Source organism: Carcharodon carcharias, chromosome 10 (genome assembly GCF_017639515.1).
Source record: "Carcharodon carcharias isolate sCarCar2 chromosome 10, sCarCar2.pri, whole genome shotgun sequence".
In the NCBI taxonomy this organism is placed as follows: Eukaryota; Metazoa; Chordata; class Chondrichthyes; order Lamniformes; family Lamnidae; genus Carcharodon; species Carcharodon carcharias.
Window position 1 is genome coordinate 130283906 of NC_054476.1, and position 16414 is coordinate 130300319.

Below are 16414 nucleotides of genomic sequence, written 5' to 3' on the forward strand. Positions count from 1 at the left end.
TGGTACTTGAACCTGGAGCTTCTGGCCCAGAGGTAGGAACACTACTATTGTGCCACGTTGTTCCATGCTAAGCGTATAACAGGCCCTTGAAGAGCAATCTTAGCTTCCCAAAATACTGGGCCTTGCCCCAACTTCAAAGCCTCAGACTCAATTTCCAAAGATGCTGAATTTAGCGAGCTTGTTCCACTACTTCCCCTGAGCCAATAACTAGTTCTACTAAAAGATCACAACACTAACCTCTTCTCTCTCTTTAAATTCTGTGATTACAACACAGGGTCCTGATGATTGATTTTATGCTTTTGCAACCACTCATATGGATTAATTTACAACTTGTCCAATTCTGAGCACCACATTTCAGAAAGAATGTGAAAGCATTAGAGAGGGAAAAGATTCACGAGAATGGTTCCAACAATAAGAAACTTCAGCTACGTGAATATATTAGAGAAGCTGGGGCTGTTCTCCTTGGAGAAAAGAAGTTTAAGAGGAAATTTGATAAAAGTGTTCAACATCCAAAGGGTCTGGACAGGGTAGACAGGGAGAAGTTGTTCCTGTTGGTGGAAGGATCAAGAACTAGGGGGCACTAATTTAAGCAAGATTGGCAAAAAAAAAAGCAACAGTGACATGACAAAACACTTTTTCACACAGCACCTGGTTGAGAGCTGAAATGTACTATCTGAGAGTGTGATGGAGGCAGATTCATTCAAGGCCTTCAAAAAGAATTGGATGGTTACCTGAAGAGAAAAAGTTTGCATGGCTATGGGGAAAAGGCAGGGAAATGGGACTAGGTGAGTTGCTCTTCCAGAGTGCTGGCAATAGGTCGCATGGTGTCCTTCTGTGCTGTAACCATTCTATGATTCTATTCTGTAAATAAAACATCAAATCAGATATAGCTTTGGCAGGTAATACAAGAAAAAAATCATATGCACAAAAAATTAAAATCTTTCGTAAATCTCGATAACATTTGCTTTAAAAAAATAAGCATGGCTCCATGTTAAAGCTCTTGTGGTAATGCACATCCTTACCTTCAATATGTCCTCCTCCTTCATGTACTGGACCCCAACAGGGTGTTGACGACCATGGACTTCCATTAGATTGTTCTATGATTATACATGGCAAAATACTGCAGTAGTTTGACATTGCGTACGGTTGACCAAGAAACTCTCCCACTCTTACCACCTGCCATCAGGCGTATTTAAAGGATTTACAGGCTGATAATCAACCTGTTTGACCACTTTATGGATGCACCTTCCAAGGCCCCCAAGTCACGGAGTGGAACTTGAATGCTGAGCTTCTGGCCCAGAGGTAGAGATGCTACCCATTGCGCCACAAGCCCTCCATTCAATTGTTACTGAAACAATTTCCAAGAATTTCAATATTAAAACGAAATAGCTTTCAAATAACCATTCGAAGGCCAACCACAAAAAAACCATCAGACAAAACCAACACGTAGTAAGAGCAGACTACTAACCCTCCCCCATCTCTTTTCTAGCTCACACGCACACATGCACACATGCACCACAATTAGTCTCTCTGCAGGTTTGAGGATAAATAACTGGCTCAGAGTTTAGGGTTATGGATTATCAGGATCATTTTACATGATAAGAAAATTGAGTTATGCAGTTTACTTCTTCAGACAAGATATGCATTCAAAGGAATATTTTAGATACAAAGTTAAGGCTAGCAATCTGGGTTCTAGGACTCAATTTTTGGGATACAAGATTTAGCATCCTGCCAAAATACTAAACATAAAAATGATTAGGACTGGACAGGGGACAGACCAGCTGTAAACTGGATTGCCCGATATATAAGCAGGCAAACGGGGGTTGGGGGGTGGTGGCTGGTGGTGGTGGTGGCATATGATATTCTCCCTGGACTAGTAATCTAGAAACCCAGAATAATGCTCTGGGAACCCAGGGTCAAATCCTGCAGATGGTGAATTCAATTTGAATCCAATAAAATAACTGCAATTAAAAGTCTAATAATGATCATGAAACATTTGTCGATTGTTCTAAGTTCACTAATACCCTTTAGGGAAGGAAATCTGCTCTCCTTACCTGGTCTGGCCTACATGTGACCCCAGACCCACAGCAATGTGGTTGACTCTTAAATGCCCTCTGAAATGGCCCAGCAAGCCATTCAGCTGTATCAAACTGCTACCAAGTCTCAAAAAAGGAATGAAACCAGATGGACCACCCGGCATCAACCTAGGCACCGGAAACAACAATGGCAAACTCAGCCCTGTCGACCCTGCAAAGCCCTCCTTACTAACATCTGGGGGCTAGTGCCAAAATTGGGAGAGCTGTCTCATGGACTAGTCAAGCAACAGCCTGGCATAGTTAACCTCACGGAATCATAACTTATAGATCATATCCCAGACACCAGCATCACAATTCCTGGGTATGTCTTGTCCCAACAATAGGACAGAACCAGCACAGGTGGCGGTACAGTGGTATACAGTCGGGAGGGAGTTGCCCTGTGAGTACTCAACATCAACACTGGACCCCATGAAGTCTCATGGCATCAGGTCAAACATGGGCAAAGAAACTTCCTGCTGATTACCACATACCGCCCTCCCTCATCTGATGAATCAGTGCCCCTCCATGTTGAACATCACTTGGAGGGAGCACTAAGGATGGCAAGGGCACAGAATCTACTCTTGGTAGGGGACTTCAAAGTCCATCACCAAGATTGGCTCAGTAGCACCAGTACAAACCAAGCTGGCCGAGTCCTGCTAGACTGGGCCTGCAGCAAGTGGTGAGGGAAACAACAAGAGGGAAAAACATACTTGACCTCATCCTCACCAACCTGCCTGCTGCAGATGTATCTGTCCATGACTGTACCGTAGGAGTGACAACCACACAAGTCCTTGTGGAGATGAAGTCCCGCCTTCACCTTGAGGATACCCTCCATCATGTTGTGTGGCACTACCACTGTGCTAAGTGGGATAGATTTTGAACAAATCTAGCAACTCAAGACTGGGCATCCATGAGGTGCTGTGCGCCATCAGCAGCAGCAGAGTTATACTTGAATATAATCTGTAACCTCATGGCTCGGCATATCCCCCACTCTACCATTTCCATGGATCAAGTCTGGATCAATGAAGAGTGCGGGAGGGCATGCCCAGAGCAGCACCAGGCCTACCTAAAAAAGAGGTGTCAACCTGTTGAAACTATAACACAGGATTACTTGCATAAGCAGCAAGTGATAGACAGAGCTAAGCAATTCCACAACCAACAGATCAGATCTAAACTCTGCAGTCCTGCCACATCCAGTCATGAATAGTGGTGGACAATTAAACAACTCACTGTAGGAGGAAGCTCCACAAATATCCCCATCCTCAATAATGGGGGAGCCCAGCACATCAGTGCAAAAGATAAGGCTGAAGCATTCACAGCTAACTTCAGCCAGGAGTGCCAAGTGGGTGAACCATCTCGGCCTCCTCTGGAGGTCCCCAACATTACAGATGCCAGTCTTCAGCCAATTTGATTCACTCCACGTTATATCAAGAAATGGCTGAAGGCACTGGATACAGCAAAGGCTATGGGCCTTGACAATATTCCTATAATAGTACTGAAGACTTGTGCTCCAGAACTTGCCATGCCCCTAGCCAAACTGTTCCAGTACAGCTACAACACTGGCATCCACCCGGGTATGTGAAAAATTGCCCAGGTATGTCCTGTACACAAAAAGCAGGAAAAATTCAATCTGGCCAATTATCGCCCCATCAGTCTACTCTCGCTCATCAGTAAAGTGAGGAAGGGGTAATCAACAGTGCTATCAAGCGGCACTTGCTTAGCAATAATCTGCTCACTGATGCCCAGTATGGGTTCCGCCAGGGGCACTTAGCTCCTGACCTCATTACAGTTTTGGTTCAAACATGGACAAAAGAGTTGAACTCCCGAGGTGAGGTGAGAGTAACTGCCCTTGACATCAAGGCCGCATTTGACTGAGTATGGCATCAAGGTGCCCTAGCAAAACTGGAGTCAATGGGAATCGGGGGAAAACACTCCACTGGTTGGATTCATACCTAGCACAAAGGAAGACCGTTGTGGCTGTTGGAGGTCAGTTATCTCAACTCCAGGACATCACTGCAGGAGTTCCTCAGGGTTGTGTCCTCGGCCCACCCATCTTCAGCTGTTTCATCAATGACCTTCCTTCTAATGATAAGATCAGAAGTGGGGGATGTTCACTGATAATTGCACAATTTTCAGCACCATTCACGACTCCTCAGATACTGAAGCAGTCCATGTCCAAATGCAGCGACACATAGACAATATCCAGGTTTGGGTTGACAAGTGACAAGTAATATTTGTGCCACACAAGTGCTGGGGAATGAACATCTCTCCCTTGACACTCAATGGCATTACCATCACTGAATCTCCCACATCCTGAGGGTTACCATTGACCAGAAACTGAAGGCAGAGATTTAAAAGAGAGGGAGTTAGACTAGAGGCTGAAAGCAGCTTGAGGATAGAGCAATAGGCAATAGTTCTGGGAGACTCTGGGCTGAAAGCGGCGCGAGGGCATCATGATTCAAAAAGTGACGTGATGCAGGGGAGGCAGCTGATTGGTAAGTAGGGTCAGGTGAGTACTTTTATTTCTACTTTTTCTGCTAATTAAACTACTGCAGTCCATTAGCTTAAACAAAATAAGGTGAGGACTTTGGACTGTAGCGGGAGTGTTTGGAGTGGAATAAGGCTCCTAGCTTAATGAGTATTCTTTAAAGGGAGCCACTAATGAGCTTAATCTAAAAGGAAGTCTTGGCAACAGAGCTCAAACACATAATATGCTCCTCCTGCACTATGTGGGAAGTCATGGACACTTCCAGTGTACCTGGTGACCATGTGTGCAGGAAGTGTGTCCAGCTATAGCTACTGGCTGACAGCATTTCGGAGCTGAAGCTGCAGATGGATTCATTGTAGAGCATCCACGATGCTAAGATTATTAAGGACAGCACATTCAGTGAGGTGGTCACACTGCAGGTAAAGACTGAACAGGCAGAAAGGGAATGGGTGACCACCTGGCAGAGTAGAGGAAGACAGGTAGCACAGGATTCCCTTGTGGTCGTTCCTCTCTCTAACAGTCAGTGGTCATAGTACATATTGGTACCAACGACATAGGTTAAAAAAGGAATGAGTTCCTACAAGCTGAATGTAGGGAGTTAGGATGTAAATTAAAAGTACAACCTCAAAAGTAGTAATCTCAGGATTACTACCAGTGCCAAGTGCTAGTGAGAGTAGAAATAACAAGATATATCCGGTGAATATGTGATTGAAGAAATGGTGTAGAGGGGGAGGGATTCAGATTCCTGGGACATTGGGACTGGTTCTGGGGAAGGTGGGACCAGTACAAACAGGACCGGTTGCATCGGGACAGGACTGGGACCAATGTGCTTGGGAGGTGAGGGGGGGGGGCGGGTGTTTGCTAGTGCAGTCAGGGAGGGTTTAAACTAGAATGGCAGGGGGATGGGAACCTGAGCAGGGAGACAGAGGAGGGGGAAACAAGGATAGAAACAAAAGACAGCAAAGTAAGAAGCAAAAGTGGAAGGCAGAAAAAAGCAAGGGCATAAAATAAATGGAGTCATAGTGCAAAATAAAGCTAACAAGGTTAAAAAGCCAAGTCTAAAAGCATTGTATTTTAATGCACAGAGCATTCGAAATAGGGTAGATTGATTAACAGTGCAAATAGACGGTTATGATATAGTTGCAATTATGGAGACTTGGCTGCAGGGTGACCAAGGATGGGAACTGAACATCCAGGGTATTCAATATTTAGGAAGGACAGACAAATAGGGAAAGGAGGGAGAGTAGCATTGTTAATAAAGGAGGTGATCAATGTAATAGTGAAGAAGGATATTGGCTCAGAAAATCATGGGGAATCTGTTTGGGTGGAGATAAGAAACACCAAGCAGCAGAAAACGTTGGTGGGGGTTGTCTATAGGCCCCCAAACAGTAATGGCAATGTAAGGGAAGACATTAAGCAGGAAATTAGAGACGCATGCATTAAGGGTACAACTGTAATCATGGATGACTTTAATCTACATATAGATTGGACAAGCCAATACTGTGGAGGAGGATTTCCTGGAGTGTGTGTGTGATGGTTTTTAGACCAATATGCTGAGGAACCAACTAGAGAGCAGGCTATCAAAGGCTGCAATGAGAAAGCATTAATTAACAATCTTGTTATGTGGGGTCCCTTGGGGAAGAACAGCCATAAAATGACAGAATTGTTTATTAGGATGGAGAGTGAAGAAGTTGAATCCGAAACCAGGACCCTGAATCTAAATAAAGGGAACTACGAGGGGATGAGGCGCGAGTTGGCAATGATGGATTGGGGAACCTTACTAAAAGGGTTGAAAGTGGATAGGCAATGGCTAATATTTAAGGAACACATGCATGAATTGCAACAATTATTCATTCCTGTCAAACATAAAACAGGAAAGGTGGTTCAACCCTGACTTACAAAAGAAATTAGGGATAGTGTTAGATCCAACGAGGAGACATATAAAATATCCAGAAAACAGCAGCAAGCCTGAGCATTGGGAACAGTTTACATATGGAACATAAAAACTGACCATAAAAGCTTCTATAAATGTGTGAAGAGAAAAAGATTAGCGAAGATAAATGTAGGTCCCTTACAGTCAGAAATGGGGAAAATTATAATGGGGACCAAAGAAATGGTAGAAGAATTGAACACATATTTTGGTTCTATTTTCACAAAAGAGAACACATATAATTTCCCTAAAATGTTAGGGAATCAAGGATTTAGTGAGAGGGAGGAATTGAAGAAAATCAGCATTAGTCAAAAAAATGTTGCTAGAGAAATTAATGGGATTAAAGGCTGAAAAATCCCCAGGACCTGATAACCTATATCCCAAAGTACTAAAGGAAGTGGCCCTGGAAATATTGGATGCATTGGTGGTCATCTTCCAAAATTCTATAGATTCTGGAGCAGTTCCTACAGATTGGAGGGTGGCAAATGTAACCCCACTATTTAAAAAAGGAGGGAGAGAAAAACGGAGAATTATAGACCAGTTAGCCTAACATAAGTAGTGGGGAAAATGCTAGTCCATTATAAAAGACATAACAAAACACTTGGAAAGCATTAACAAGATTAGATAAAGTCAGCATGGGTTTATGAAAGGGAAATCATGTTTAATTTACAGTTTTTTGAGGATGTAACTAGTAGAATAAATATGGGAGAAAGAAGGCTTTTGATAAGGTCCCACAGGATCAGTGCTTAGGCCCCGGCTATTCACAATATATATAAATGACTTAGATGAGGGAGCCGAATGCAATATTTCCAAGTTTGCTGATGACACAAAACTGGGCGGAGTTGTGAGGAGGATGCAAGGAGGCTTCAGGGCGATTTATTCAAGTTGTGTGTGTGGGCAAACATGTGGCAAGATGCAGTATAACATGGATAAATATGAAGTTATACACTTAGGTGTGAAAAACAGAAAGGCAGAGTATTATTTAAGTGGTGATATATTGGGAAGTGTGGATGTACAAAGGAATCTGGGTGTCCTTGTATACCAGTCAATGAAAGTAAATAGGCAGGTGCAGCAAACAATTAGGAAGGCAAATCGTATGTTGGCCTTCATTGCAAGAGGATTTGAGTTCAGAAGCAAGGATGTCTTACTGCAGTTATACAGGGCCTTGGTGAGACCACACCTGGAGTATTGCATGCAGTTTTGGTCTCCCTCCCTAAGAAAGGATATACTTGCCATAGAGGGAGTGCAGCGAAGGTTCACTAGACTGATACTGGGGATGGCAGGACTGTCGTATGAAGAGAGATTGATTCAACTGAGCCTGTATTCACTAGAGTTTAGAAGAATGAGAGGGGACCTAATTGAAATGTATAAAATTCTAACAAGGCTAGAACAGACTGGATGCAGGGAGGATGTTTTCCCTGATTGGGGAGTATAGAACCAGGGGCCACAGTTTCAGGATACGAGACAAGCCATTTAGGACTGAGATGAGGAAAAATTTCTTCACTCAGAGGTGGTCAATTTGTGGAATTCTCTACCACAGAAGGCTGTGGAGGGCGGGTCACTGTGTATATTCAAGAAAGAAATTGATACATTTTTTGATATTAGGGGCATCAAAGGGTATGGAGAAAAAGCGGGAATATGGCATTGAGATAGAGGATCATACTGAATGGTCAAGCAGGCTTGAAGGGCCAAATGTCCTACTCCCGCTCCTAGTTTCTATGTTTCTATGAACTGGACTAGCCATATAAATACTTTGACTACAAGAGCAGATCAGAGGGTAGGAATCTTGCAATGAGTAACTCAACTCCTGACTCTCCAAAGCCTGTTTCACCATCTACAAGGCACAAGTCAGGAGTGTGATGGAATAATCTCCACTTAACTGGATGAGTGCAACTCTTACAACACTCAAGAAGCTTGACACCATCCAGGACAAAGCAGCCCACTTGATTGGCGCCACATCCACAAACATTCATTCCCTCCATCACTGACGCACAGTAGCAGCAGTGTGTACCATCTACAAGATGCACTACAGGAATTCACCAAGGCTCCTTAGACAGCATCTTCCAAACCCACAACCACTACCATCTAGAAGGACAAGGGCAGCAGATAGATGGGAACATCACCACCTGGAAGTTCCCCTCCAAGTCACTCACCATCCTGACTTGGAAATATATCACTGTTCCTTCACTGTTGCTGGGTTAAATTCTGGAGCTCCCACCCTAACAGTACTGTGTGTACCCACACCACGTGAACTGTGGCGGTTCAAGAAGGCAGCTCACCACTATCTTCTCATGGGCATCTAGAGATGGGCAGTAAATGCTGGTATAGCCAAAGAATCCCACATCCCATGAATAAAAAAAAAATGGGGTCACCCTAGTTGATGTACATTACATTGTAGTGAAATAATGTGGACTTAAATCAATGATATGAATAATATCTCCTTTCCGTGTTTGAAGCACTGCTGCAGGTATTACTCATTTAATAGTAACTAGTTCCAGCGGTGATGCTATAGCCCATTACTGAAAAAGTCACTCCACATCTCCCAAAAGAATTTTGTTACACCAGTTAGAAGAAAGATTATCAGACCCAGGAGTGTTTGAACTATGACCCTTGAACCATGACAGTGAAGTGCACAATGCCCAGGCAATTCAGTTCTTTGTGCTTATTTTTCTTATTTGCAATTTTGTTTCATCTGAAACATAGGATTAAGAGTAAGCCATGAAGCTCCTCGAGCCTGTATTCCACCATTCAATTAGGCTGTGACTGATCTGTATCTCAGCTGTGCCTTTGTTCCATATCCCTTGATATTCCTACCTAACGAAAGTGCAGCTTAAAAATCCTTTGTATAAAAAAGTGCTTCCTGATTTCACTTCTAAATGACCTAGCTCTAAGGTTAAGATTTTGGGTGGAATTGTCCGAGATTTGCACTAAGTGTGGTAGCGGGCGGGTGCAACAACATTTTACCCGTCAGCCACGATGGCGGGTTTTCACGCTGTATCGTCCCAAACCCGTCACATTATTTATGCATTCCCGGGAAACACGCTGTTTTTATGGTGGGCGGCCTCTCATTCGCCCACCACAACATCACCTCGCCACTTCATCATGCACGGCACCACATTTAAACTACAGCCTCGCTCAGTACTTTCAGCCTAGGACTGCAGTAAAGAGGATATGGTCCCAAAAGGCAAGAGGACCACAGCCATCGAGCACCTTTTGGATGCCATGGAGGCCCCCTGTGACGTTCCCTACCTCTACTCTGGCCGCAGGAGGGACAGCTACATTATCATTCCGGCTTGGTAGCCAATGGCAGTGGTGATCAGTGGCAATGTAGCACAGAAGAGGTTCGCCATCCAATGCAGAAAGAGGATGAATGATCTCATCCGTGCAGCCAGGCTATGGCTATCTCATTACTGTAAACTCACATACTCAAGCCCATTACACATTCACTGGCATCTCACACACTGCCAGCTCGAGGGATATCACCACCCATTCTCACAAACTTACCCTCACATCTCCATCTGTCCTCATCTCCTCTGGCGACTGCCTCCTCAGCCCTCAACATCTTAAGGTCACTAGCACAAATCAACATGCGCCCCCACACACACCCTGGGATACCCTCTTTCCCCAGTACAGCTCTCGTCCTGCAGCCTCCTCTCTTGCCTAAGGCCCCTTCTCCCCATTCCCCAAGCAAATCTTAGCCCAGCAACCATTGAAAAGCCACCCACATATGGCTGAGCTGGTAGGCAGAGACCTGCCCATGAGTTCCCCTAAAAGTGATGCGGTGCTGTCTGTGAAACCTGACGCTGATAACTGTGAGTGTTGACCAAAGCAAGGTAGGCAAACAAACCTTGAAGTCCCGAGCGAAGTGCAGCCCACCCAGTGCAAATCTTATATATACTGTTGTGAAACAAGTCGAGTATTTTCTCACTGATGTGGGTGGATGATCCGGGTGGGGTGGTGGGGTTGGCGCGAGGGGATGAGTCTGGCAGGCTGGCCTGCTAATGATATGTTGATGTATTTCAGTGAGGTTCCCGACGTTCGATGGCAGGGAACGTGGACCGCCACTGGCGGGCAGAGCAGATGATCGCAAACTGGTTTCACGACATTGTGAAACCAATTTTTGGCCTTCTCGCCATATAGTCCTCTCATGCCACCGAACACGCCTGACACCGGCGGGCAAGGAAAATCCCAGCCTATATTTCCCCCACCAGAGTAAATAGTTTTTTTTAAATTTAATACATTCCATATAACAGTGTTTTCTGCAAACATGAATATCCAGCTCTCTATTCTTTCATCCAAATTATCAATATATTTGGACAAAAACTGAACCCCACGTCAGATCCCAGGGGAAGATCACTGATCACATTCCTACTCTCTGTCTCCTCCCTGTCCACCAGTTATGTCACAAGGTTATATCCAATTCTGGGTGCTCTCACTTTTGCTAAGAATCGCTTGTACAGAATCTTATCAAATACCTTCTGGAATAGTTAACATTTTGTTCACCTGGAAGTCTGTAAGGGTTGTGCTTAGCACATGGTGCCTCATTAGTGGCAAATTACTAACTCATTTCACCATGTTATATTGGTATCAACAGCTTAAGATGTACACATCTTAATGAATTTAAACTTAATATATGGCACTTAATACTCTGGCACTTAATATTCCATGGGTCCAACCGAAAATCCATGAAAACAAAAAGTTTGGACAAGCTCATCGATATAGTGATAAGTTTCAGTTCTAATGTAGGTCTAAATAATTCTTAACAAATATCAATAACCTGACCTGAGCCTTTCTTGTAATTGCTTGGTTTTGAAGGTTACGGCCATTGGATGTGGAATTTATGAAAGCTGTGCATGACAAGGTGAACATTGTGCCACTGCTTGCCAAGGCCGACACACTGACTCCTGCAGAGGTTTCCAAAATGAAATCAAAGGTAAATGGATTTAGTATGTCAGTCCCAACAGCACAGGCAAACATCGACAGCTCACATTGCTCCTGATTCTGAAGGTCGTTTATTCCACTGTTCAGTGGGAATAAATGGGAAAACGTTGGAATTCTATCTGATCAACAAGTTAGTACTCTGAGGGAAGATGTACTCTGGCCATTCAGCAGCAGTATAAATATGATTTTCAAGTGTCATCTTAGCTCAGTTTGTAGTGCTTTCACTTCTGAATCGAAAGATAGGGTTCAGGCTAGGGCTGCCAACTCTGGTTGCACATATTCTTGGAAAGTTAATCACATGACATTTGACATCCCAAGGTGCTTCACAGGAGCATTATAAAGCAAAATTAGACAGTGAGTCACAGGTAATATTAAGGCAGATGGCCAAAAGCTTGGTAGGTTTTAAGGAGAGTCTTAAAGGAAGTGAGCAAGGTAGGGAATCAGAGAGATTCTGAATTCCAGAGCTTAGCATCCAGGCATTGAAGGCATGGCCACCAGTGATGGAGCGCTCCAAATCGAGGATGCTCAAGAGGCCAGAATTAGATGAATGCAGATATCTCGGAGGGTTGTAGGGCTGGAGGGAATTACAGAAATGGGAAGGGGACAAAGCCGTGGAGGAATTTGAAAACAAAGATGAGAATTTTAAAATCAAAGTTAGCTTGATCAGAAGCCAAAGTAGGTCAGCGAGCGCAGGAGTGATAGGTGAAAGGGACTTAGTGTGAGTAAGGGTATAAGCAGCAGAGTTTTAGATGACCTTAAGTTTACAAAGTGTAGAATGTGAGAGGTCAACCAGGACAGTATTGGAATAGCCAAGTTTAGAGGTAGTGACATGTATGCGACTTTCAGCAACAGATGAGCTGAGACAGCAGTGATATGTTATATAAAGTTTTCCCAGCAATGCCCTATAGGTCTGAAAAGTTCCTACACAAATTTTAACCTCGTGTTTTCCTTTTCAGATGCTGACTTACTTGTGCATTTTGGTCACTTTCTGTTTTATTGGATCATAGGACAGTAAAGCACAAAAGGAAGCCATTTAGTGTATCGAACTGTATCAGTTCTTTTGAAGGGCAATCCAATTTGTCCCACCCACCCCCAATCTTTCCCCATATCCCAGCAATTTTATCTCCTTCAAGTATTTGTCCAATTTCCTTTTTAAAGGTACTAATAAATCTCTTTTTCTATCACCCTATCAGGCAGTGCATTCCAAATCCTAACTATTCGTTACCCTCCTGTTGCCTCTGGTTCTTTGCTAATCACCATAAATCTGTGCCCTCTGGTTATTGACCCTTCTGCCATTGGAAATAATTTATCTTTATTAGCTTAATCTAAATCCTTCATAATTTTGAACACCTTTATCAAATCTCCTCTTAGGGCTGTTCTCCTTGCAGTAAACAACTATCAGATTTCCAACATTTGCTGATTTGCTGCTGGTGGTTTTGATTCTCCTTGGTGTGTCAGAGATTGGTCAGTCATGACGTCAATCTCACAGCTGCCCACCTTGTCACCACCCACAGCCTCAATGCTGTTTGAGTCATCATGGGCTTCGTACTCACTACCAAACAGCTATAAAGCAGATTCACTTTTTGGCAGATTAAACATCTAGAACTAAAACACAGAATAACCTCAAATACTTGCCATGTTCCATTTATACTGAAGTTTATTCATAGTTACAACTGTCATTTAGGTTCCACGGTGGCTTGAGGTTTTTAAATAAGTTGAGAAATGTGGCAGAGTTTACAATAGGGTGATAGAGTAGTCTTGATTTGGCCTTGTGATAAGATTTGAGAGGCATACAGTGTTTAAGCTGATTTTCCCTCTTCAACCAAACATAAGTTCACTTATCAGGCCCCACAAATACTGATGTAAATCGAGAGTGGAGGGAAGACAAACATCAGGAAGTTATGCTAAACATTTACCAAGTTATTAGTTTGACCCCAACTGGAGTATTATGTCCAATTCTCAGCAGCAGACTTAAGGGACAACATGAAGGTTTTGGACAGGGTACAGTTCTAGGAATGAGAGATTACAGTTAAGGGGATAGACTGGAAAAACTGAAGTTGTTCTCCTTACAACAGAATTGGCTAAAAGAAGATTTATTAGAGATGTTTACACTCATCAAGGGTTTAGATAGAGTAAGCAAAGAGAAGCTGTTTCTAATGGCTGAAGGGTCAATAACCAAAGGGGTCAGATTTAAGGTGCTTTTAAAAAACTGTTTTCAATTATGTCAGGGATCTGGTCATACTTCACATCTGCTGGGTCAGTTGGGACACCTCCAATGACAAACCTGCAGTACCTATATGCTGGGTCATAATGAAGGCCTGGGTCATAGGGAGTCTGACGTTCAGAGAGCCCCTACCCTCAACTCAACCTCCCCAACCCCTCACTATATAATTACACTGGCAATATGCCAAATGGTCATGGATTTTCAAGGTCAATATCCTTTGTAAACGACAATGTTCCCCATGGTTTGTACAGACTGATCTATTTTGTTAGAACTTTGGCACAGATTTATAGGTACCAGCTTAGAAAGCTAGGGCAATCAAAAGGAAATCTGGCAACGCTCAGAAACATGACAGCAGCAAAGTCACAAAGAAGATGAAAAGAAAGTGCTTGTGCTCCGGGCGTCTTTTAACCCACCAATAGATGACAATTTGATAAAAATGTGCTGTCGGCCTGCCTGTTTTGCCCGTGCAATGAGCACAAAATCTTGGTCAATAGGCTTTTTAATGGCTTTAATTGGCCCTTTAATTGTTGGCAGGTACGGCTCCAATGCCTGCCGACCTCAATAATGCATACATGCGCGATGACATCAGAGGACAAGCCCAACATCACCTCGCACAGTTTTATGTGTATTCAGGTTGGGCATGCGCCCAATCTTGGAAAGTAAAATTCAGGGCTATATTTTTGGCATCAGCCCTCGCCATTATTCCTTCCTCAACAGCCACTATCAAATTTGATCAGCTGGCCTTGCACTTCATTGTGTGTGGAATCACTATATCTAAATCAATTGCCACATGCACCTCTTTAACAACTGCAACAGTACTTCAAAATAAATCATTATAGGTGAAGCATGTTGCTGCAATATGATATAATTGGATATAAATACAGGTCTTGTAAAGTTTTCCTCTGTTCCATATTTTGTGCCATGAGAAATTGCCCCATACACATTTACAATATTGCTACATGAACAGGTTAAAAATTACTGTCAGGGAGACGTAAAAATAAAGTGTTAACATTGCCATTAAAACAGAGGATAGAGAAGAGTAAATGAAAACCTTAGCTTTTATACAGTAAAATAACTCAGTGATTTTCAGTCAACAATAACCAGTGGAGCCTCACCCTCAAAGTGAAATATAAGCAAACTAATGACTGCCAGGATTCTAGTAGCACCCTCTTTATTGAAAATGTCAACCTCATGCTTTCCAATTTACTTCAAGCTTCTTGTGGTTGTTCTATTAAGGTCCTAATACAGTCAGAAAACAAACACTTGGGTGAATTTTTCAACTTATCACGAGTTAACATGCCATTGCTGAGGAATGGACTGCTTTCAATTGCAGGCAATGAATATCAACATCAAGCACTCCAAGGTCAGCTGTGGCATGGTTACATACCAAATAAAGGTCCCTTTAGACTGACTGACAGATACAATTCCAAACTGTCAGCACAATATTCTACTTCCTGTAATAACCATACCGTGGTTTCACTGAGCAAGATTACTAATTACTGCTAATTTGTTTTACATTACCATGGAAATATCTCCCTCACCAACCTTACACTGTACAAAGAATGAAGCTCACTGGGTTTGCTTACAAATGAGTTATCCAGTCATTACATACCTAAACTCTGTCAACAAATGGCGGAGAAAATCCATTCGTCCCTAAATCCAAAGCTTGGGGCTGATCAAGACTTATTGAGCTGACTGGATTGGATGAAGATTGCTTACTCCATGCCAGGGAACATTATGTGAGCTGTGTCTGAGCTCTCCATTTTGCACAGAATTATGATTGCAATTGCATTCCGAGAGCTGTTGGCATTTAGTCTAGAGGGCTGTGGTTCTGCTCACCAGATAGATGACTCAAAAATTCATACGCTCAAGCTTTAGTTAATATTAAAGGTCCAACAATCCCTTAGCTCTCTCTGAAGCATCTTGAGGAAGTTGACCCACCTTTGCTGTTTACATTTTCTAATATTTTCTCCTCAGATCCGTGAGGAAATCAAATTCTATGGGATCAAAATCTATCAGTTCCCGGAATGTGACTCCGATGAGGATGAAGAATTTAAACGGCAAGATCAGGAATTGAAGGTGGGGAGGAGCTAATGGGAGTCTGTTGAGTTCCTTCAGATATGCAAGAACACAAAGATTAGGAGCAGGAGTAGGCCATTCAGCCTCTCGAGCTGCTCCGGCATTCAAAAGATCATGACTGATCTGACTGTGGTCTCAACTCTACTTTCCTATAAGAACACAAGAATTAGGAGCAGGAGTAGGCCACGTATGAGGGGCAGCCACATTGCAGCCTTGTATGATAATACAAAATATGTCATAAACAGAGACACTGCAGTTATAAATAAAACTGTAAAGAGTGAGAGTGCATACAGTTGTTATATTATAAGTAGCATTTACACCATAACTATCCAGGGGTCTCACTCCCCTTCATTCCAGTGTCAGGCTCAATCCTGACTCTGAATGTATACTTCAACTATTGTATTGTTGGGAAACAAAACCATTTGGCATTGACACTAAACTTATAGTGTAATGTTACCCATAGTCCTGTAGAATGGGGGTTATCAAATCTTCCTGCTTCTGACTCTCCCCCTTCCACATTATAAAAATTCCATATTCACTTGTAATACAAGTTTTTTTTAATAAAAATTGCTTAGACAGTTAAACATAATACCAGCTATTATTTTTGTTTTCCTTAATGTGAAACTTGTTGCTTATGTTGAGTAACAATTCCAATGCTGGGATCACTGGCAGCATTG

The 16414-nt window shown here is 42.9% G+C and overlaps 1 protein-coding gene across 1 annotated transcript in view; it reads left to right on the forward strand.

Moving 5' to 3' along the window:
• Nucleotides 1-16414, forward strand: part of LOC121283179 (septin-5-like) — a 125193-nt gene that overhangs the window by 62273 nt on the left and 46506 nt on the right. Inside the window, exons 7-8 of the mRNA XM_041197402.1 lie at nt 11309-11426; nt 15636-15737. Coding sequence (XP_041053336.1) covers nt 11309-11426; nt 15636-15737 — 220 coding nt within the window. The remainder of the gene's footprint in view (nt 1-11308; nt 11427-15635; nt 15738-16414) is intronic.